At 36.7% G+C, this 25,141-nt stretch overlaps 1 protein-coding gene across 12 annotated transcripts in view; it reads left to right on the top strand.

Annotated features, from left to right (window-relative positions):
• TPRG1 (tumor protein p63 regulated 1) overlaps positions 1-25,141 on the top strand; it is a 242,034-nt gene that overhangs the window by 159,570 nt on the left and 57,323 nt on the right. For all 12 annotated transcript variants that reach the window (XM_074297891.1, XM_074297889.1, XM_074297892.1 and 9 more), the window contains one exon: positions 11,216-11,392. In XM_074297891.1, the coding sequence (XP_074153992.1) occupies positions 11,216-11,392 (177 nt within the window). The remainder of the gene's footprint in view (positions 1-11,215; positions 11,393-25,141) is intronic.

Genomic DNA, 25,141 nt, shown 5'->3' with positions numbered 1-25,141 from the left:
ATGCTGGATCCACGGTATCCTTTGTAGAACTTCTGTTTAAAGACTTAAAATTGAGAATCAGGTGCTAAGTGAAGTGGGCAGAAGCAGGAGATGTTTATCCACATCCACAGAGAGAACGATGGAGTCTGAATTCAGATTGAAATATACTAGTATTGCTTTTTTTCTTTCTTTCTTGTGATTTTCCCCTTTTGTTCTTATTCTTCTTTCACAAAATGGCTAATGTAGAAATATGCTTAATCATATTAAGGTTACAAGTAGGAAATATATCAGATTATTTACTATCTTGGAGAGGAGGGAAGGGGAGGGAAGAAGGGATAACATATGGAACTCAAAATCTTATAAAAGTGAATGTTGGAGACTGTTTTACATACAATTAGAAAAAATAAAATACTGTTAAAATAAAGTTCAGAATTATGTCCCTGGAGCCAGGTGGATGTTTTTCTAAAGGGAATACAGTTGCCATAGGTATTGCCCTATTCATGTTATGATAGTTACCATGGTGAAAGGGTCCCACATATTCCTTCGCCATTTGCAAAGAAAAATGGATTTGATGAAAAGTGGTAAAGAAGGCTAAAGAGTAAGGGTTAGGAGGTAGAATCAAGATAGCAGAGAAAAAGTAGGAAGTTGCCTGATCTTTCCCCAGTTTTCCTCAACAATTTTAAATTAAAGCACTAAATGGATTCTGAAAAAAAAAAAAAAAAACAGCACGCAAAAATATGTAGTGAAACTTACTTATAAAGACTTCAGGAAACATCTGTCTCACTAGTATAAAAGGGGAGTGCGGTCCAGCTCATACAGTGTCTGGGCAAGCCTATAGAAGGATCTTAGTTAATGCACAGATCAGCAATAGAGGCTACAATGTCCTGGATCATCTGCCAAGTAGCACAGCAGAAGATGATAACAATTTCTCCAAATGATGGGCATCCATTCACTTTCCAGTTTCTAGGCACTGCAAAAAGGGCTGCCACAAACATTTTTGCACTTGTGGTTCCTTTTTCTCCTTTAAGATTTCTTTGGGATATAAGCCCAGTAGAAACATTGCTAGGTCAAAGGGTAAGCACATTTTGATAAGCTAGCATTTCTAATGCAATATTGAAAAGCAATGTGATAGTAGGCAACCTTGTTTCTCCTCTGATCTTTTTAGGAATTTTTCTATTTTATCTCCATTACATATAATGCTTGCTAATGGTTTTAGATATATACTACTGATCATTTTAAGGAAAATTTCATTTAGTCCTATGTTATCTAGTTTTTTAATAAAATGTGTGATAGAGTTTGTCAAATAATATTTTCTCCATCTATTGAGATAATCATATGATTTTGTTAGATTTTTATTTGTTTACTTACATAGTGAATATAGTGATATAGTGCTAATACTTTTAATAATATTGAATCAGCCATACATTTCTGGTATAAATCCTACTTGGTCATGGTGGATTATCCTGGGGATAACTTGCTGTAATTTCTTTGCTTATATTTTATTTAAGATTATTGTGTCAATATTCATAAGAGGAATTGGTCTATAATTTTCTTTCTCTGTTTTGACGCTACCTAGTTTAGATATTAGCATTATATCTATGTCATAAAAGGAATTTGGTAGGACTGCTTTCCATATTTTTCCAAATAGTTTGCATTTTATTGGAATTAATTGTTCTTTAAATGTTTGGTAGAATTCACTTGTAAATCCACCTAATCCTGGAGACTTTTTTTAAAGGGAATTGATTAAAAACATGCTCAATTTATTTTTTCTAAAATGGAACTGTTTAAATAGTTATTTTCTCCTCTGTTAGTCTAAGCAATCCATATTTTTGTAAGTATTAATCCATTTCATTCAGATTATAAGATTTATTGGCTTCCAGTTAAGCAAAATAACTCCTAATTATGGGGCTAATTTCCTCTTCATTAGTGGAAAGTTCACTCTTTTCATTTTTGATACTGCAGTTTAATTTTCTTCTTTCCTTTTTCTAATCAAATAAAGATTTATCTATTTTGTTGTTTTTTCACATAAAACCAACTCTTAGTTTTCTTTATTAAATAATTTTCTTAAATTCAATTTTATTAATCTCCCATTTTATTTTCAGAATTTCAAATTTGTTATTTAATTGGGTTTAATTTTTTTTTTGTTTTTACTAACTTTTTTCATTGCATGCACAATTCATTCATCTTCTCTTTCTCTATTTTATTCAAATAAGCTTCTAGAGATATTAAACTTCTCCTAAGAACTGCTTTGGCCATATCCGGTACATTTTGGTATATTGTCTCATTATTGATATTCTCTTGGATAAGATTATTGATTATTTCTATATTGTTGTTTTACTCACTCATTCTTCATGATTACATTATTTAATTTCCAATTTATTTTTGCTCTATTTTTCTCTGACTCTTTATTACATATATATATATATATATATATATATATATATATGCATCATGATCTAGAAAATATGCATTTACTCTTTTTGCCTTTCTGCATTTGATTTTGAGGTTTTTATGCCCCGATATATGGTCAATATTTGTGTAGGTTCAATGTACTACAGAGAAAAAAAAAAAATATATATATATATATATTCCTTTCCGTCCCCATTCAATTTTCTCTAAGGTTTATCATTCCTAACTTTTCCAAAATTCAATTTATCTCCTTAAGTTCTTTATTGTTTGTTTTGTGGTTTGATTTATGTAGTTCTGATGAGCAACCTATTTCATTTTGCAGATCTCTTACCTTTTCTTCTAGGAACTTGGATGCTATAACACTTGGTGCATATATGTTTAATAATGATACTACTTCATTATCAATTATACTCTTAACAAGATATAGTTTCCTTCCTTATCTCTTTTATTTAGATCTATTTTACTTTTGCTTGATCTGAGATCAGGATCACTACCCCTGCTTTTTTGTTTTAACTTCACTGCAGCATAATACATTCTGTTCCATCATTTTACCTTTGCTCTGTATGTATCACTCTGCTTTAAAAATGTTTCTTGTAAATAGCATATTGTAGGAGTCTAGCTTTTAATCCAGTCTGCTCTTCACTTCTGTTTTATGGAAGAGTTCATCTCATTTACATTCACAGTTAAAATTACTCTGTGTTTCCTGTCATCTTATTTTCCCCAAATTATATTTTTTCTTTATTTTCCCCCTTTTCCTCCTCTCTAATGTTTTGTTTCTGACTCAGTCTTCTCTCTTCTTTTACAGTCCCTTTCCCCTTTCTCATCCCTTTCCTCTTCTTTTTCTATTCTCCTTGTTTTACCTCTCCCTTTCCTCACTTCTTTCTCCTATTTCCCTATAGAATGAGACAAGTTTCTATATTAAAGTAAATATGTCTGATTTTCTCTCTTTGAGCCAATTCTGATGAAATTAAAGTTTACACAATGCTCATCCTCCTCCATTCTTTCTCTCAATTGTAATAGGTCTTTTTTGCCTTTCCATATTATGCAGTTTACCCCATTTTAACCTCCCCTTTCCTCTTCTTCTACTAAATTTCTTTATAATCCCTAGTTTCTTTCTTATATCATCACACTGAAGTCGAATTATACCTATGTTCTCCAAGTATATCCCTAATAAAGATACAATACTCAAGAGTTAAATACAACATCTTCCCATATAGATATATAAACATTTTAAACTTTAAAATTATAGTTTGTTTCCTTCAATTTTTACCTTTTTATTCTTCTTTTGCATTATGGATTTGAAGATCAAATTTTCTGTTCAGGTTTTAACATCGAAAATAAATGAAAATCCCCTATTTCATTGAATGTCCATCTTTGAAAGATAATGTTTAATTTTGCTGGACCTTTATACTCTGGAATATCATATTCCTTCAATCCTTTAAAGTGGAAGGTGCTAGGTCCTGATTATTGCTCCTCTATATTTGAAATGTTTCATTCTGCCTGTTGCAGTATTTTCTCCTTGATCTGATAATTTTAGAATTTAGCTATACTATTCCTTAGAATTTTCATTTTGGAGTCTCTTTCAGGAGGTGATTGGTGGAGTCTTTCAATGCCTATTTTACCCTCAGGTTCAACATCAGGGCAGTTTTCCTTGATTTCTTGATGGATGTTGTCTAGCTCTTTTTTCATTGTGGTTTTCAGGTAGTCTAATAATGCTTAGATTGTCTTGGATCTATTTTCCAGGTTGGTTGTTTTTCCTATGAAGCGTTTTTTATTTTCTTCTAACTTCTTTCTTTCTTTCTTTCTTTCTTTCTTTCTTTCTTTCTTTCTTTCTTTCTTTCTTTCTTTCTTTCTTTCTTTCTTTCTTTCTTTCTTTCTTTCTTTCTTTCTTTCGTTCTTTCTTTCTTTCTCTCTCTCTCTCTTTCTTTCTCTCTCTCTCTCTTTCTTTCTCTTTCTTTCTTTCTTTCTTTCTTTCTTTCTTTCTTTCTTTCTTTCTTTCTTTCGTTCTTTCTTTCTTTCTTTCTTTCTTTCTTTCTTTCTTCCTTCCTTCCTTCCTTCCTTCCTTCCTTCCTTCCTTCCTTCCTTTTCTCTTTCTTTCTTCTTTTCTTTTCTTTTTGTTTGTTTGTTTGTTTCTTTCTTTCTTCCTTCCTTCCTTCCTTCCTTTTCTTTTCTTTTCTTTTCTTTCTTTCTTTCTTTCTCTCTTTTTTCTTTTTTTTTGCTTTGTTTTGCTGATTCTTGATGTTTCATTGAATCATTCACTTTATTTATTCAATTCTAATTTTTAGTGAATTATTTTCTTCAGTTAGCTTTTTATCTTTTTTATGTAGCTAATTGAACTTTTAAATGTTTTATTAATTGGATTTTTTCCCTTTAACAAATTGTTTTTCAAGTTGTTGTTTTTTTTTTTTCATTTCATGAAAATTATTTTAAGGAATGATTTTCTTCAGACTATTTCTGTGTTTCCTTTTCCAGAGCTATCATTTCCTTTTCCCATTTTCCTTCTAACTGTCTTATAAGATCCTTTTTTAATTTTTCCAAGATTGTCTTATGAGATGGAGACCAATTTATAATCATCCTTTGAGACTTCATCTGGAGATATTTTTCCTCTTGTTTCTTTCTTATATCATATATATATATATATATATATATATATATATATATATATATATATATATATATATATATATATATATACATATACTGGCTCATTTGTAACACACAATACTATCCCCTATAATAGGATATGAACAATTAAAACCTCTTCCCTTAGATATTTTGCAGCCTGGAATTGTAAGAGTTGCAGATTTTTGTCTAATCAATGGGTGCCTCTTTACAAATTTCCTTATGGTTTTTTATTCCAACTCTGTAGGCCTAAATTTTCATTATCAAAGAAAGAATTTAAATAAGATGAAATGTTTTTAAGACTCCTCCCAGTTTACCAAGAAATGATTATGAAGTGTGTAGCCTTCTTTCACAAAGGGATATAATCTATATCAGGAACTGGTTTTGTTTCACTGATCCTTGATATCCCATTGAGTCATTCACTTCCATTTGTTAAATTCTAATTTTTAGTGAATTATTTCACCAAATTACATTTTACCAGGGGGCTTAAAGATGAAATAATAAAAAATAATCAGTTATAGGACAGAGGGGTCTTTTTATTGTTGTTGCTCATTCATTCTAGTCATGCCCTACTCTTTAATTCTTCATATTCCCACTGGGGGAAAAGATACTGGAGTGGTTTATCTTTTCCTTCTCCATCTCTTTTTAGAGATGAGGAACTGAGATAAATAGGATTAAGTGACATGCTTATGATTATATAACTTGTACATTTCTAAGGCCAGATTTGAACTCAAGAAAATGAATCTTTTTGATTCTAAGCTAAGATTATAATCAGGAAGATTCAAAGTTAAGTACTCTGTTCATTGCTCCTTCTGGCATCCTTGGATCAAAGATTTTAATTTGGAGGAGGATTTTAAAGTATCCAGGTCAATATTCCCAGTTTGCAGATGAATGCAGAAAATATTAAGTTCTTAGCTGTTGCAAGTACTCTGCTAAGTTCTGAGAATAGAAATATGAGAACGTGGGATGGTTTCAGTGTTCAAAGAACCCTCCTCCCTCCCTCTACTCTTCCTCTCTATGTAGTTGGGGAGATATACATATAAAGAAAGTTCATTTGTCAGATTGATGTAAAAGCCCAGGAGTCCTAATGGAGCAGAGGTGGTGTGCACTGTAAGGCCTGGGGGTTGCATTAACAGATAAGATGATAGAGGCAGCTTTGATGGTAAAGTCCAAAAAGATTTAGGGACACAGTGAATGGGAAAGCCAGGAATTGAACCCAGGTTTGTGGACTACAAATCTAAGCCTTTCCACTGTACAACCATATTTGCTCCTGCTCACTCCTAGTGCCAAGTAGTAAGACTGTATAAGAAATGGTTTCACCCTAAGCTTTGGGGGTGAGGGGGAAATGGGGTGACTGAAGTCTAAATGCATCAATAAACAAACAACCCAGAGACTCAGGCTGCAGACTCACAGCTATTTATAAGCTAGTGGCTTAATCTGATTCCCACATTCCTCATATGGAAATTAGACAGAGTCTGTGTCAAAACAGAGCCCCCGTGTTCCTAAAAAGAATTCTTTCTTTTCTGAATCTTTACCTTTTGGAAATAAATCTCATTATGAATCAAGGAAATGTTCTGTGCAGCCCTTTTAACTTATGATTGACTTTCTTTTGGATGGAAAAGAAGTCTGGTTTACCAGGCTGTTGCTTTCAACTTGTTGCTAAGTAGATACAATCTATTTTGGGTGACTCGGGGAGCCATTTGATAGGACATGTAAAGTTCAGAAAAACCAAGAGGGCTTGCTTTCTATTCTTTCCTTCCCTCTTTCCTTCCTTCCTTCCTTCCTTCCTTCCTTCCTTCCTTCCTTCCTTCCTTCCTTCCTTCCTTCCTTCCTTCCTTCCTTCCTTCCTTCCTTCCTTCCTCCCTCCCTCCCTCCCTCCCTCCCTCCCTCTTTCTTTTCTTTTCTCTTTTCTTTTCTTTTCTCTTTTCTTTTCTTTTCTTTTCTTTTCTTTTCTTTTCTTTTCTTTTCTTTTCTTTTCTTTTCTCTTCTCTTCTCTTCTCTTCTCTTCTCTTCTCTTCTCTTCTCTTCTCTTCTCTTCTCTTCTCTTCTCTTTTTTTTTCTTTCTTTATATGTGTGTGCCTATGACAAAGATACTGGAATGGTTGCTGTTATACCAGCATCTACATCATTTTACAGATAAGGAAATTGAAGCAAACAAGGTTAAGTGACTTGCTCAGGATCACACAGCTAGTAAGAATCCAAAGCCTCTTTTAAACTCAAGAAGATGAATCTTCTTGCCTTCAGGCCTGTCATTCTGTCCATTGGACTGCACACATTTATATGTGTCAATATTTATTTAAAAAGTGCTTACTCTGTTCCAGATGCAACGACACTAAAAGAGACAAAACAAAGAAACTATTCCTTGTGCTCAAGGAGCATAAATTTCAATGTGGGAGACAGTGCTTGTCTTGTAGATTAATAAATGCTGAAAGACATGTGTTTTTGTTGCTGTGGGTAGCTAGTACTTCCTGTGACACAGACTGCAGTTCATCCTCCCAGTAGTCTTTGTGACCTTGGTGAGGTTGGTCCAACTGCAGCCATACCCAAACTCATTCATAATGGGCTGCAATTGCCAAGACTAGTGGGTTCCTGACTGGGCTCTCAGGAGATGATGGTCCCAGCCCAACCTGCGAGGCAGCAGAAGAAAATTTCAGCATGAAGGAAATCTTAGCCCTATACCAAATGACAGCTGATGTTAGACCTCATGAAACAAAGATAAAATCTTATTAGTCTGTCTTTGTGTTGGCTGTGACAGAAGCCAGAAACAGGGTTCCTGCCTTCCAGGGAGCTAGCCAGTAACTTGGAAGACAAGGCAGTGAAAGAATCCAGTGTCATTGTGTCTATATGGATATAGTTCCCTATATATAATTCTATGTGGAGTGTGGATAACCAAAGAATAACACCGTCCACAATTAGATGGTCATATGATCTCAAACAAAAACAAAAAGGATTTAGTAAAGGAAAGATGAGTGAGAATTTTAAGAATGAAGGTAGACTTTAGGAAGAAGGTAGTATTTTAATAGAACTGCAAAAAGAACCCAAGCAAACAAAATTGTGGCTCGCATTTCTAGGTCTTCGCTCCTAAAAGAATCAGAATCTCTCCAGGGATTTCTCCCTCTCCATATTCTGAGATAAAAACCTTTTGTTAACACTTTACTGAGAAAATGGAAGCCTCTCTCTAAGGAGAGGCTTCTTTTCTTCTTTTCATCTTACAACCCTCTGACGCCAACTTGAACCATGTCTGCACATATTTCCTCCATTTCCTTTCCTTTCAGTTTTCTAAACCATTTTAATTCTTATTTCTGAACCAATAGTCGAAATTTCTTTCTTGGAAAATTACCAAGGGTTTTAATGGCTAAATGGATGACTTTTATTCTATTTTCATGCTTTTCAACCATTCAAAAATCTTATGCTACTGATTACCATTTGTTCTTTGAAACTCTATTCTTTCACAATTTTTGAGACACTCACTTATCTCCCTTGTTTCTTCTTTAATATGTCTATTCACTCTTTTTCAAGTTCCTTTGCTGAAATTTTATAACTATCAAGGCAATTGAGGGGATTAGAATTGAGTGAACCACTCTAATCCCATTTTATGACAATTCTGGAGCTAGCTCAGCTATCTTTCTATTCAGTTATAGATCTAGTTCAATTTCTGTCTTCTGAGAAACTTTTATTTAATTGTGGGAATTGTGAGAGAACTTTAATTTATTGTTTGATCCTAGCCCTACATGACTGGGAATCTGGGCCCCCTCTATCTGCTGCTTAGAGACTCTCAACTAAAAACCTTATTATGCTAACCACAAACTCAATCAGGTCTGAAGACAGATACAAGGAATTTTCACACAATAATATATGCCAAGCAACTCCTATGTCTTTTCTTGAAGCTGCCTCCATATTGGTTAATCAGTTATTGTTCCCACTTATTATTGTTATTATTTATTATTATATAGTAATTTGCAAAGAGTGAAACACTTTTATCTATCTATCTATCCATTCATTTGTTTGTTCATTTATTATTTAGATTTGTTTCAGGTAATTGCAGCAGTTCATTCTTTTTATCTGAACTTGAAAAGTCCCTAATCTTTCCTCCAATTAGAAATCAAAATTATCTAATTTCACATCTGTTCAATTATTTTCTTTCTATTGATTGCTTTTATTTGATTAATTGTTTTAATGAGTGAACATCTGTCTCCTACATTTGGAATCTAGTCCTCAGCTAAGGAAACCTGCTCCTGATTTATCACTAATTGGCATTCACTGTTTAAAAAATTGATATGATTAGAAGCTCAAACCTTTGTTTTTTCTTTCCCTACCATGTTACCATGGCTTTAACTATGGGAAGATCCCAGTATTCTCTCTAGCACCATTTTTTCCCCTTTCCCTCTATATTATCTGGCTTGGGGATCTCATCATTCCAGCATCTGTTCAATTATCATCTATATGTGAAAGACATTCACATATGAATACTAAGTTCTAGTCAGTTTATTTAGCTCCAGTTTCACCTCCCTAATTGTCTTGGGCAATTTCAAACTGGATGTCCCCAGAACATCTAGATTTCGTCACATCCAGAAGAGAGACTATTATGGTTCCTTACAAATCCTCTTTCAAGATTAACATTCAATCCTCTTTGCAAGCCCATAGGTTCTTGAACTTATTATTGTATTTAATTCTTCAATCTGACTTATTTGATATATAATGGGAGCCTGGCCAATGAAATCAGCCCTTCAGAGCATGTACGGAGGGCTGGGCTGCTACAACCTCGATGTAGACTTTTGGAATTATCACTGTTGAATATACATGCTCAGAATATACATGGTCTTAGTCAATCCCTCCTTCTTACTCTTACATGAATAACAAATCATGTGACTTTTATCTCACTATTTCTTGCTTCTTCTCTCTGCTCACTCCTCACACAGCCATTATCCAAGAACAGATCCTCATCTCTTCATTTCCAAATTTTGAAATATTTCCATTTCCATTTTGAAATATCCTAATATTTAGTTTCCCTATCTTAAATTTCTCTTTACTCCACTTTATCTTCCAAGATCTCGAAGTGATTTCCTAAAACAAAGAGCTGACTTTGTTACCTTCCTATCCATTAATAGATTGCAGTGTCCCCAAATGATTATTTAATTTTTACCTTTATATTTCTTTTCTAATTGCTCATATCCTACTTTTTCAGCCATAATCCTCTTTGGTCCCATAAAGTCATGCTCTAGATGAACCAAAGTGTCCTCCTCACTGGTCCTCGGGACACTTCATTTTCTGACTCTGTGGCTTTGTGCTGGTTGGCCTCCATAACTGGAATCAGCTCCCTCTTCTCTACCCCTTTTAAATTCATTGACAACTCAGATCTAGAGCTATTTTCTGTAAGAGATCCTTCTGTGTCCCCCAGTTACTGGTGGCTTTTCCCCCAAAAGTTATTTTGAGCCTATTTTATATTTCATGTATTCTATATACATGCATGCTGTCTCTCTGAGAAGAGTGGAAGCTGCTTGATGGTAGACTCCCTTCTGCCTCCATATTGGTACCCTCAGTGCCAAGCAGAATGCCAGCTAGTTCTTAATGAAAGCTTACTGATTCTCACTCAACTACAATGCCTCTGCATGCTTCTCCACACTGAGTATGAAGTAGATAGACAAGGGAACCCACAAAGACTAACCCTTTGCCTAACAAAGAGCTTAAACCCTTGTGCAAAATACACTATACAAAGACAGCCTTTTCTAGGAGCATATTGATCTGCAAAACTTGGGGTATTTAAGACTTCATACCCAGCTGTGGTCCTTCCTTTCGGAGCTTCATTGGAACTCATCTCTACTTTCTTCCTCTCTTAGGTCAATATTGCATTAGGTTCAAGATGACCCAAGTTCAAATCCCCCCTACACCACTGATTTGTGTGTAATCAATGAACAAGTCGTATGGTCTCTGAACTTCTATTTCTTAGGTTGCTAAGTGGCAATAATTATAAGCATTGTAGCTACATCACAGGATTGTTGCAAGGACCCAACATGATAATGCTCATCAAGTAGTTTTCAAACCAGAAAAAGCCATAAAAATAATTCATCTTGTAACCATGCATATGATGCTCAAGGTTTCCCCAGCATCTGTAGATCCTGGATCCCCTCTGTGCTACTTACTCTCCTTCTCTATTTGGACAAGATGAGCTACATTAATTCTCATTACATCCCATTGTTTCCTGCAGAGTGGACCATTGGAACAACGAGAAGGAAAAGGTGGTGGCAATCACTGACAACACCTTGCTGATCTGCAAATATGATTTCATCATGCTTAGCTGTGTCCAATTTCAACGCATCCCCCTGAGTAGCATCTGTCACATCTGTCTGGGCAATTTTGCCTTCCCTGGGACATCCTTGGTTAAGTAAGTACTCTGCTCTGCCCCTGCAGGCTTGGGGATTGTGAGGGAAATGGCCAGACCTTGCATGGGAGCCCAGAGAGAAACAAAATGAACTAGTGAAAAAGACAAGGATACCAAGAATCAGAAAACCTTCAGACTAAACCCTTTCTTCTCATGAACTAATTCTGGTTTGCTGAAGTCATGGTTATGTGCTAATTGTTGCCAGTGTCTGTCTTCTAAAGGAATTGTCCTTCCTCCCTTGTGGACCCCCAAAGGGAAGACCATGTCTTGTACCCCTTTTCTTTCTAGTACCTTTGACTCAACCTGGATGTGGTAGGGGCTTAGGTGACTTGCAATGGTACCATGGGTATTACAAGCCCTTTCAAGGGTGAATACTGAGCCAGTAAGTGAGGGATGAGACATTATCTCTAGTGTCCTTTTCAGCACAAATGCCCTGGGTTCTAGGTTCTAAGAATTCTGATATTCTGTAGAATTCCAATATTCTGTAGAAGTGTACTTCACAATAGAAATTCTCTTTTGGCTCTGACTTTCCAAATTCGATATTCTAAGGCCCCTTGTAATCTGACATGATTTATGCTCTGGTCAAAACCAGTACTTTCATTCTATGTTCTATATTCTAAGACCACTTTTAATTCTGACGTTTTGTGTGTGTGTGTGTGTGTATGTGTGTGTGTGTGTGTGTGTGTGTACATTGTGTGTTCTAAAGAACTTCCTAAGCTATGATAGTCTCATTTTTGAACTAAGTTTTCTATGCCAGCATTCTAATTTTATGACCTAATATTTAGCTCTTATATCTGTGTTCCGTGTTTTAAATTGACTTCTAGAGCTAACATCTGATGCCTAAGATTCTTTTCTCTGATTCTACATTCTAAGGTTACTCTGAGCTCTGACGTTCTCCAGGGGTTTTCTTCTGAGAGTTTGTGAGCTTAATTTTTTTTTGCTTCATACATAAAAATATATCTAAATATATCCATATTCATGTGTGTATAAATATATGTATGTATAAGCATATATATCTATATACACACATGTATACACATAGATATTCACATTTCAGTATAACTTATTTCCTTTTTATTCCTGCAAATTTTGCTTTATACACAAAAACCCATATTGGGGAGCATGATTAGCTCATAGCCTTTACCAGCTTGCCAAAAGGGTCTGTAACACTCTGCACAACCCATAAAGGGTCATTACTCTCAGTCTAGACCATTTAATGACTTCATGGACCCAGTGGTGTTGTGTTCCTGCTGCTTTTCCATTTCTGAATATTGTACTGGAGAAGAGGATTATGGTTGAGAAGGAAAAATGAAATTCCTAAGATTTTTGTGAGAATTAGTGCCTTGTTACTATTTCTTCCTTGTCCCCCAAAACTATTTTGGTTCGGAAGGCGCTGGTGGAGAAGCAGACAGACAGCTTGGGCTTTGTTTTTTGGAGTCTGCTTATGGGTCAGAGTCCTGAGTCTTATTTTTTTTATTATTAAAGCAAAGCACCATCATTTCTGGGCAACGCCTGGGATATTGAAGTATAGGCATTAATCAAATGATTTTAGTTTAACCATGTATTACTTCATATTCCCTATATCTATGAATAAATTAACGGGTAAAACAATTAGAGTTTGGTAGTTATTGTTGTTTTATGATTTTATCTTGATTCAACCTCCTCATTGAAATATTTGGTGAATCAAGGATGCTCACAGAGAAGCTAACAGCAGGAAAAAGGAGAAAGTATTACTCCATGGCAACTCACAAAATAGAAGATCAGTCCTGGAGCAATCCAGAACAAATTATATAAGGGCAGGAGCCATTATAGCACCCATAGACAGAAATCCTGTTAGAGTTAAAGCAACCATCCTCATAAGAGTGGGATGCCATCTTATGTTCCACTCATCTATAGGATTAAGAATAGGAAATAGAAAATTTTCCATTCTATTGAAGTAACTTCCAGTTAAGAAAACCCCCTTTACCAAAGCAGGTTCTTGGGTTCTTTGTAACTTTTGGTCTTAGAGAGTTGTTTGGAGAACTCAAATTTAAAATCACTTTCCCCAGACTCATATAATCAGTGAGGGTAAAGAGGTAGTATTTTACCAAAGGTGTTAAAAATGTTCTGTGGTTTCAGTCATGACCAACTTTTCAGGATTCCATTTTGTTTTGTTATTTTTTTGGCAAATATATTGAGGTGGTTTGCTATTTGCTTCTCTAGTTCATTTTACATATGAGGAAACTGAGGCAAATTGGCTTAAGTGATTTGCCCAGGGTCACATAGCAAGTGCCTGAGATTAGATTTGAATTTAGGAAAATGAGTCTTCCTGACTCCAAACCCAAGGATATATCAACTACATCACCTAGCTTTTATGTATATACATATATACCTACACAGAGATGTATAAATTATCCTGGAATGAATGTTCTTTGTACATAAAACTGACTTCCCTTTCACTTCTGTATGCCATCTCCTTCCTATTATGGTGATAGCTGGACATAGAGCCAGCCATATTTTTTCCTTGTCTTGCATATATTACATGTCATGTGTTATAAGTGAAATATAAACATATAAATAGGGTGATGAGATCCCACATAGAAACTGTAAAGTCAATCTATGAAGATTAATTTGGAATGTCTTCAATAGATAACCTTAAAAAAACCTTAGGAAATTACTAGAACAAAATATATTTTAATGGTCATATTTTATGTTGACTTTTTTGAATATATATTGTTTTTTCTCATTATTCCAACCCCCTGCTGCCAATCAAATCTAGGTTCCTTGAGACCAGGGGCTGATTTTTCTTTCCTTTGTTATGATCAGTGTTTAAAAAACTAACAGTACAATACAAGGTCTCTTAAACATCTGGCTTAATAAATGATTTCTGAATGAACAGGGTCTGACCCTGTTCAAAGAGTTTCAGTTTTATGTTTTAGTAGAGATTCTCTCTTATTCTATCAGCCCATTAACTTTCATGATGAATGTGATATGATACTGGAAAATATGGAAAGGAAGCATTGGTTTTAAACAGGAGTGGAGTACGGTGATTGAGAAAGCTGCCCTGAGAAGGAAAGGATCTCTTCCAATCCTTCCTTCCTTCTGTCATTTACTTAGACCAGACACCTAACCTCTCAGTCTCTGTTTGCTCATGTTTCTTCTGAGGTTTCTTCGAACTCCAGAGTTAAAATGCTTTGATTTCCTGAACCACAGACCTAGTTTCTAAGCTACGCTTCAGTGTCTATCAAGTAAGAGTCTGATGTTTATTTAGATTTAAACCTCATTTAAGGGAAAGCAAGAGGAAAACTTTCCAGCAGAATAGTTTGTCCTCCTTTCCCCTCTCTCCTTTTAGAGCTCTGGAAAAATGGAAGAAGTAAGGACAAGCCTTTCTCAAGTCCTTGGTGGTATTTGTATGTTTGTGTTGAGTGTGTGTGTGTGTGTGTGTGTGTGTGTGTGTGTGTGTGTGTGTGTGTGCACTTTTAGTACCTTCCTGAGGAGGCAGCCACTGTTCCTCTTAGGAACTGCTGTCTGATCTGAGCTGTGCCAAAGACAAGCTTCAGCACATCCCACGTACCTGGTGCTTAGGAAACAGAGATGTTTTGTTTTAATCATCACTTGCCTTTGGCTTAAAGGAAATGGGGCGTGTATGTGGAGGGGTAGAAATAAGGAAAGACTCTGCCTCATTTACTTGAGTGTGATTCTGGCAGATCCTCTTTAGATAAAAGGCTTCTACAAGAGGAGGAACAAGGAACTAGTGAATGGGTGCCTTTATTCCTGCTGGGTCCCTCCCTGCCTCCATGCTAGGAGAACATAGCTTTAGAGTTCTAGTTTATCTGGTTGCAAATGGGATACAAGCCCTCTCTCTTCTGCTTAGCATAATTGGAAACCTTCCCAGCCTTTAATTAAGTCTTTCCTTATCATCCATTTGTGTCTCTCACCCAATCCTTTTAGAGAGTTTTGAAAAGAAAGCTCTCCATCCATACTAGCCTGAGGATGCAGACCTTGGAATCAGACTGAAGGAAAAAATGAGAGATACTTTGCATCCTTCCTTGACATCTGAGTCTTTTCTAGCAGAGTAGCATGCTTATTCCTTCAAGGCTAAAGACACTAGGACATGAGTCAGACTGGACCCTCCCAAGGTGTGGCTTTTCCATCATGAGTTAACATAATAGATGGGCCACCAGCTCATTCCGGTGGATGGCCATGTTTCATTAGTCATGCTTACTAATGAAAAAGAGCTTTTGGTTTGCAGCCATGAAGTTTGCATAGTTACTTCAACTACAGTTAATTAGACTAGTAGAGAGATGGAAATAATAGCATAGTGTTGAAATACTTGGTTTTCAGTAAGACATATGACAATCCATAATCCATACAAAGAAGGTAGAAAGATATGAGTTGTTGGATAAGTTTAAATAGGAAGGTCCAGAGACTGTGGAATAATCTGGCCTCCTCATAAAGGACATGAATTGATTGCTCTAAAAGTAGATATAGACCCTATGACCATATTATAGCTTAGCCCTATGTTGTTCCAACATTTTACCAATGATTTGGATGAAGGTGAATGAAGTGAACTGTGAAAGCTCACTCACAAGATGGAGACAGTGCTCTAAAGACTGAATGAAAGTCGGTTGGGTGCCAGGGCCAGGTTTCTTTCCCCAGAAATCACATGGTTTACAAGGAGTGGGCCCTTTTCTATGTGAGATTAAGTTGGGGCCACCTTGGCACTGAAACTCCCCCATCAGGTAATTTAGTAATTCTAAACATTGGTTGGGTTGAAAGTTTTTCCTCATTTATGACTTAGAATGTGAGGTCATTTGTCCTGGCTAATCAGGGCCAAGATCCAGCCCATGGGGAGGGTTATGCCATTTTGAGGGGCAGGAGGTAAGAATCCATTCCAAGTCTTGAATCTCACAATAACTTGACTCACCAAAAGTCCCTTATTGAAATAGCAGAGACTGCTTGTCAATAGAATAAATTAATCATCTAACACCTCAAGCAAAATGCAACTACTTTTTGGATTAAAGGCGAACTTTGAACTTAGGACAGGAAAAAAAAAAAGCCCGCAATAGAGACTAAAAGCATTTGGGAGAAAGATACTTGAGACATTGATATGATAAACCTTACTGGGTATCTCAACTATTTGCATCACTGATTAATTAACCAAGATCCAGGTTTTAATCATTTATATCTCAGTAGATCTTGTTGGAGAAAACTATAGGCACTTCAAAGAGTGTCCTTTGTATCAAGTCTATGAGCATTACATATATATATATATATATATATATATATTTATTTATTTATTTATTTATCTCTCTGATTAATAAGCTTTGAAGAATTGTCTGCCTGGACTTGTGGGGAGGGAGACGTCCTTTCTTATGAGCTTTAAAGTAATAGTCTCTTCTGCTTTTGCCTTGAGAAATCTCCTTGATTAATTTGAGCCAGTGGTCTTGTCCCACACAAAGGAATAGATGGTATATAAAGCTCTTTGAAAGTTCCTGGCACATTTCAGGGGTTCTTTAATTGGCTCGGCAATTGATTGATATCACACAGAGAAAAGAGACAGCTAGGACACTGCATGATAGAATTTTGATATAAAAATCATCCCCATATTCTAGGCCTGTTAAGCGAATACTCCAGGATGGAATATCTTTGCATTTTTTAAAAAATCAATAGCCCAGGTATAGGATGAATAAGATCATATTGAATAGTAACTCACATGAAGAGAATGTAGATACATCAATAATGAATGTCCTATGGCAGTGAACAAAAAGCTAGCATCACCTAGGCTTCCTTGATGGACGATAGTGCGCAGAGCTTCCGTTGGCCCTTCCTTGGTGGCTCCTCATGTGGAGTGATCCTGAAGGCACTCACCATGGAGCACAATCTTTGGCAAGTCTTCCAAAGGTGAAAAGGCTTCATAGGAGAGGCTGTTTTGAATTGTAGGATTATAAGACACAGTTAGGATATTTAATCCAAATCATGAATTGATTTCTCCTTTCTCTCCTCTCCTTTTAAAGTTCCAGAAAAATGGAAGAAGCAAGGAGAACCCTTTAAGCTCTTGGTATATTTGCGTGATTGGTATATGTGTATATGTGTGTGTGTGTGTGTGTGTGTGTGTGTGTGTGTGTGTGTCCTTTTTGAGGAGACAACCACTGTTCTTTCACCTCTCTGAGGTACAGATTCCTCCTTTATAAAGGATTTTGAAGATAGATGGTTGTTATTTGTGAGTTTAAAAGGCCAGTCTGGTGAAATGAATATAGAGATGCCTTAGGAATTGGGGAGCTCTGAATTCAAGTCCTACCTCTGACTCCCATTAGCAGTATGAACACAGGCTCTCTAAGACTAATTATACAGGGATGGTAATCTATATTGGTGAATATCCATCTCACACAAGGAGTTCCCAATACTCATGGAATGAATTATTTTTCCTGAATAAAGAAATGGAGGAGAGGAGGCTTAACAGAACTAGTTCTTTCAATTTCATAAAGGAACAATGAGGAAAATTCTGTACCAACTCTAAAATAGTACAAGTGCATTAGTGCTGATTGAGAAGACTGTGCAATTATGAATTATATGCATCTTTAAGCCTTGATGACCAACCAGGACAAGTGCAAAGCAACATCTCCAGGCTGGATCTGAGGCCATGGAATTCTAGGACAATACCTCTTAAAGACCATCTTCTAATCTAAAGTATGGTGGGCTTTACCCACTCCCATAGGAGGGAATGAATGGAGGGCCCTCATTGATGGAAATGAAAATCCTTGTATTAAAGCAGAAAATGTGGGATTGTAATTCTGTTGTCCTCTGTCCTCTTCAGGCCACATCTAGAGCATATTGCTTCTTTCTGGGCATTGTAGAATGAGCATCTGGTCATCTGGAGTTGGCCCAAAGTCGGGTGTAGAGATCAGGATAAAACTTAAAACCATGTTGGATGTGGATCTGTAGGGCTACGTAGTCCAGAGAAGGTTCAGGGAGGAGTTGGACAAATACTGTGAACTATTGGAAGGATTCTCATATCAGGTATCCCAAAGATCCCCTATGTTTTGTTTGTTGTTGTTGTTGACTTCCATCTTTCTTTTGTTTTTCTTTTCCCTGTCACTTGGTACAATGTTTTATACCTAGGAGGCATTTAATAGTTATTTTTTTTGTCTGTGATTTTGATATAAACTCCTTAAAAGTGGGCACTGGTTTTCATTTTGTCTTTGTGAGCACAGTATCTAGCACAATCTTGAATATTTTAGAAACTTAATTACTTATTTAATGACTTACTAATTTCTTTGACTCAATCAGTTTTACTGATTCTTTCTGATATTTGCCTAACACATCTGGAACCATAATTTTAGTGATGCTTAATCAACTATTTCAAGTAAGCTCACTGAACAAATTTAAGACTGAAGAGGTCTTCTTAACTTGAAATTTATGGATCATCACGGTTTCCATGGGTACAATTCCGTGAATTTTTGAACTTCAATGGGAAAATTATGTTTTTCCCACTTAATTCTATCTGAAATTTAGCATGCTATTTAATTATTTTTAAAAATTCACTTCTAAGAGGGAATCCATAGAGTTCCTTGCTCTGAAAAAAATGTCCATCAAAATACACATGCATGTCCATATGTGCATCATAAAAAAGCCAGTATGGCTTTCATTTAGATTTCGCCTTTTGCAGTGGAAGTCTTGAAATGTCTGGTCATAGGATACTTGACTTTTTTTTTTCATTTTCCAGAAGAAATGCTATTTAATGAATTAAATTGCATATTTTGCCCATTCTGTTCCTACCACAAAAAGGAGTCAAGAAATTATGACCTGAAAACAGCCATAGTTGTTGTATAGAGACATCTAGACAAGTCATGTGGGAATGGTGGGGCCATATTGAATATGAATCTGAGAGATGCCTGTCTTTTTCTGTCTAGTATATGTTAAGGTTTTGCAATAGAAAAAAAAAGCCAATGATCTATGGTCTTCTTATTTAATTCTTGTTCATGTGGCTTCCATAAGCTCAGTCTTTTTTTTTTTAATTCAATTCAATTCAGGTCAATTTATTTAAAGTATATGATGTAACATAGCATAATGTTATATTATATTATCCTGTGGTCCCTATGTATGTCTATGTCTATCTGTCTGTCTCCTCCCCATGTGTGTGCATATAACATTTATTATGGGCCAGGCATTGTGCTAAGTTTTTGAATTATAAAGATGAAAGCAAACTTATCCTTGCCTTCAGAAAGCTTATTATTTTCCGGGGGAGATAATATCCATCTTCTGAGCATCAACATGATCATCATTCGTATGTAGGCTTTTTGAGGGCTGGGATTGTTTCAATTTCTCTTTGAATCATTAACACTCAACACACATAGGAAGCCTTTAATCAATATTCTTCTGTTGATCCTTCATCCTTCTCGTAAGCACCACCATCAACACTTGCCTCTTCCCATGGGTTGCCCAGAGCTTGTCGGAGTCATGGTAGGATGAGATGGGATCCATCTTCTTCCCCTTGCCTCTCCTGCATCAGAGCCCTCATTGCCCTCCGTTGGCACAGCCCTGGCTCAGAGGGAGGAGCTTTCAAAGACCTGCTGCTCCAGGTAATGCAGCCTCTCATCAAGTCTCATCCCACTATGCTCACAGACATCTGTCAGCACGCCATGATCCCCAGGAGGGCTGATGTGCTGTGGAAACTCTTGTAAAAGATTTCCCTCCTGCCACAACCCCACCTCTTGTCTAGACAACCTAATGAGGAGAGCCCAGAGCACACAGCTGAAGCTGTTGTGGGCAATCCCCAAATGTTGCCTAACTGGGGTTGGGGGAAGGAGAAGTTGAAGGGAGAGATTAGAAGAGACTCCCACTGGATTCCTACCAGGTGGCTGGCTCTAGGAAGTTGCCCTTTGCTGGAGGGCTATGGGCATTTTGATTAAGAGTATTTATCCAACAGATCTTGGAATTGAGCTGGGTTCTCCAACCCCTTCTGCATCACCCATCCTCACAATCTCCCATTTTGCTGTTTGCTTTGAAGGAGGTTTGAACTTTTTAGGCATATTTTGCAAACTTTAGGACTTGGAATTTCCTTAGATATATAGTCAATCTGGCAAAAAAGAGTCACAATTAGAGTTTTGGTTCCTTTTTTTTTTAACCCCAAAGAATATTTTCCACACCAGAGGTGCAGATCACTAGACACCATGGAAGCGTTTTGTCCTTGAAAAATACACCGAGCCTTTACACAGTGCTTTAAAATTTGCAAAGCTCCTAATAAATTTCATCTCATTTTATTTTCATAAGTAACCTGGGAGGTAAATGCTATTATTAATCTCATTTTACAGGTGAGGAAACTGAGGCAGTAGATTAAAAATCTAATCTCTAAGGCAGAATTCAAACTCAGATGTTCCTGACTCCATGTCTCAAGTTAGGTGTAATTTATGTCAGAGAATTATCAGAGTGAAGATTTAGAACTGGGAGAGATTGTAAGGGCATCCTACCAAACTCCACAGTTCAGAGCTAGCAAATGAGGAAGATTTGCCAGGGATTTGCCAACTGTTACCTATATTTTTCAAAAAAAACAAGATAGGATTATATTTGTCAGTCCTTTAATCAACATTTCTTAAATGCTTAATATATTCCTGGCACAAGGCTGAGTACCATGGTATAAGAAAGAAGTCCAAATAATAATCAAGCAAACAAAAACCACAGCCCTTCTCTAGAAGAGCTCCTATTCTAATGGGGGAGAAGAGATGTAAATAAAAGATCTCGAGCTCCTGCTTCTTTACACCAGATGGGTTTTGAGCTGAGTCTTGAAGGAAGAAGGGAAACAGAATTGATGAGGCAGAAAACACCAGGTGGGACAATAGCCAGAGGAAAGGTATAAACAGGGGGAATGGAACACAATCTTGATTATTTCACAAGGGATGGGGGAGACACTTCTGTGTGGGAGCCTAAGTGGACAAAGTGATCTTTTAGGGATGTTTCTGAAATTAAATGCATCACAATGGTGCAGTAAAATGAATAAGGATTGCAGGATTTTGCATCTGAAGATCTGGATTCAAATCCTATTTTTGACCCATATATAGTACACATATAACCTTGGACAAGTACCTTAATTATTCAAGATATCCTTCTTAATCTATCTGTAACCTATGACACTATCCCTTTGTTCTCCATGATCCTCTTTTCTCTGCAGGTTTTTATGACACTATTATTTTCTAGTAATACATCATATGGCTCCTCATTATCTTTATCTACTCATCAACTCTGGGTGTCCCCATGTTCTATACTTTTTTTCTTTTCTCCTTCTACAAAATTGTACATGATCAATCAATAAATTCATTAGGATCTCTATACAGATGACTGTTCTCCAATCTCAGTCTTGATTTAACATGTCCAAGGCCTTTTCTTTTCTTCAAAAGCCCTCCCCTCCTCTACACTTCTCTGCCACTGGCATGTACCATCCTTCCATTTACCCAGTATCATTCTTGACTCCTTATTGACTCGACTCACACCCACATATCCAATCAGTTGTCAAATCCTTTCAATTCTCCCTTCCTATCACCTCTCCTTTATACCCCTCATTTCTTCTGGCACTCCCATCCCCCTGGTGTATCATTACCTCAAGGATGGGCAATGCCAATAGCTCCCTACTTCCAGTATCTCCTCAGTCTAGTCTGTCTTTCCCTCAGCTGTCAGATCCACTGGTCTTCCTTGAGCAGGACCCATCATGGTCCTGTCCTCTCCACTTAATAACCACAAGTCCACCCCTCTAGTGAATAGACTCCAGTGTCTTCCCATTCCTTTCAAGATCACGTGTAAATCCATTCCTGTTTGCCTTTTCATGGACTCAATGCTTGGCTGCTTCCTGCATTTCCACTCTTCTGCCTTATGACCTTCCATGAACTCCAAGCTCCCGTGACACTGGGCTCTTTGTTCTTCCTCCCACAAGACATTCCATTTCTTGAGCCTGGAATTTTCATTGCTGTCCCCATTCCTGGAACCGTCTCACTGTGCCGCTCTGTCTCCTGACTTCCCAGACCTCCCTTAAGCCCCAGTTAAATCCCCACCTCCTGCAAGCAGCCTTTGCTGCCTGCCCTTCATGTTGGTGTTTTTCTCTGTTCATTGCCCCTGGTCTATCCCATCCAGAGACAGTTGGTACAGAGTTTGTTTCATGTTTTCTTCCTCTGAATAAAAACTGTAAGTTTCTAGAGAATAAAGGCCATTTTGTTTGTTTATTTTTGTTTCAAGGGAAGAAGGAAGTCTTGCATTCCCAGTGCGCTTAGCATTGTGCCGCACTCCTAATAGGACTGAGTTTTCTCATGGTCCCCCTAGATGAGCTCAGAGCTTGACCCTGAGTCTGTGTGAAAGGGGAAAGGGGAAGGGAAATGGTTATAATATGGTGATGATGCTTGCAGCCTCACTGTCTGCTTGAATTCTAGATTTAAAAATGTACACACCCCCACTAATCTTGGTACTACCCTACCTCGTTGGTTGTGGGAAATAAATGCCATGTATGATGAGAAAATAGGCAATGAAACAACATTGGAGCCACACACACACACACACACACACACACACACACACACACACGTCAACTCTCAAGAGAAAGAAGCACAAGAGATCCTGGGCTTTATAGATAATGACAGAGAAAGTTGGGCCATTATTGTCAGGAATCACCTTGGTCTTCTCTCTAGTCATTTTGGGAACTGTAGGATTACAAAAGGTAGAGAAATGTGACTGCCTTTACTAAGGGAAGATGAAGCAAATAAAAAGGGAGGAGGGGAACTTTCTTCATTTCCCTTCCTAGAGCTACTCCAAAGAACTTTCTCCCATGGGAGTCTGCCTGTGATGAGAGTTTTATCTTCAAGATGAGAAAAGGCATAAGAGGGTCAGGAGCCCAGCTCCCCTCTTCAATCTTGACATTACTTTCTCCAGCTGCAAAAAAGGGGTAGATTAGACACGAAAAGGCTTCTTTTCACCTTAAATTTCTGATCCTATAATCAATGCGGTTATCTTCTCCCCACTAATTTCCATTTTTAAATAGTGTATCTTTTGATAAGGTAAAACATTGTAGTAAAATATATATTTTTAAATATAAATAGGAATTTTTAAATATATGCAAAGATAGTTTTCAACATTCATCTTTGTAAAACCTTGTATTCCAAATTTTCTCCCTCTCTTCTTTCCTCCACCCTCCCTAAGTGCAATTCTTCTAAGAATATTTGCATTCTCCTCATGCTGCACAAGAAAATTTAATCAAAAGGGAAAAAACAAACAACAAAAAAGGTGAAAACACTATGTTTTGACCCATATTCAGTCTCCATATTTCTCTTTCTAGATGCAAATGGGTTTTTCCATCACAAATCTATTGGAATTGCCTTGAATCACCTCATTGTTGAAAAGAACCAAATCCATCACAGTTGATGATCACATAATCTTGTTCTTACTGTGTACAATATTCTCTTGGTTCTGATCATCTCCCTTAACATAAGTTCATGTAGGTCTTCTCAGGTTTTTCTGAAGTCATCTTGTCCATCATTTTTTATAAAACAATAATATTCCATAACATTCCATCCCATAACTTCTTCAATCATTCCCCAACTGATGGGCACCCACTCAGTTTCCAGTTTCTTACCACTACAACAAGGGCTGCCACAAACATTTTGCACATGTGGATCCCTTTCCCTTCTTTGGGATCTCTTTGGGATATAAACCCTATAGAAACACTCCTGGGTCAAAAGATATGCAAAGTTGGATGGCTTTTTGGGCTGAGTTCCAAATTGCTCTCCACATTGGAACATTTCACAACAATGCATTAGTGTCCCAGTTTTCCCAATCTCTTACCACATCTGTCCTCCTTATTCTGAGAGGTGTGAAGTGGTACTTCAGAGTTGTCTTAATTTGCATTTCTCCAATCAATAGTGATTTAGAGCATTTTTTCATGTGATTTGAAATGGCTTTAATTTCTTCATCTGAAAATTGTCTGTTCATATCCTCTGACCATTTATCAATTGGTCCCCACTAATTGCAAAGGAAATAAATTATATATCATTTCTCTTTGCTGGTCAAAACAGCCCTCTACTATATCTGACAAGCTAATTATTACTTTTATTAAAACAACTTACTTTAAAGTAAGAGTGATTGAGGTCAGAGTCAGAATTCTACTTCAGACTTCTAGCTGTGTGATCCTGGGCAGTCACTTAACCAGTCTCTAAGCTTCAATTTTTTTTACCTGTAAAATGGGGATAATAATAAATAGCCTTTACCACATAAGGTTTTTGTGATGATTTAATGTATCTATGAATACAAAAGTTTGGAAGTCACTTTGTAAAACTTGAAGTGTTGTATAAATGTTATTGCTATTATTAGCCTCTGGTCTTCCAAAAAGTTTCTCCCCATAGTAACTTGCTAGTGCAAACATATCTTCTATTAGTGAAGTGGAAGTAAAAAGAGGTTTGATAAAAGTTTTTGAACAAGGGATCTCTGGGTAATGCTGACCCCTCAGGGCCACAGGAATCCGAGAAGGAGCTTTTAAGAAAAGAAACATGTGTTGGCTTATTCACTATTTCATACATTCATGGAACATCTCCTATATGTGCATCACTAAGGAAGATAGAGTCCCTGCCCTCAAGAATATCACAGTGTAAGATTATAATCTTGTCCAGAAAAGTAATCTGCTTTCCTTTTCTTTTTCTTCTCTTTGTGTGACTGACCCCTCATGTGGAAGATGTAAGAAAAATTAAGTTATAAGCACCTTAGAATTTGAACATAGTCTACAAAATGAGAAAACATTGCTTT

Source organism: Sminthopsis crassicaudata, chromosome 3, assembly GCF_048593235.1.
Source record: "Sminthopsis crassicaudata isolate SCR6 chromosome 3, ASM4859323v1, whole genome shotgun sequence".
In the NCBI taxonomy this organism is placed as follows: domain Eukaryota; kingdom Metazoa; phylum Chordata; class Mammalia; order Dasyuromorphia; family Dasyuridae; genus Sminthopsis; species Sminthopsis crassicaudata.
This window is presented reverse-complemented; position numbering and strand designations above follow the sequence as displayed.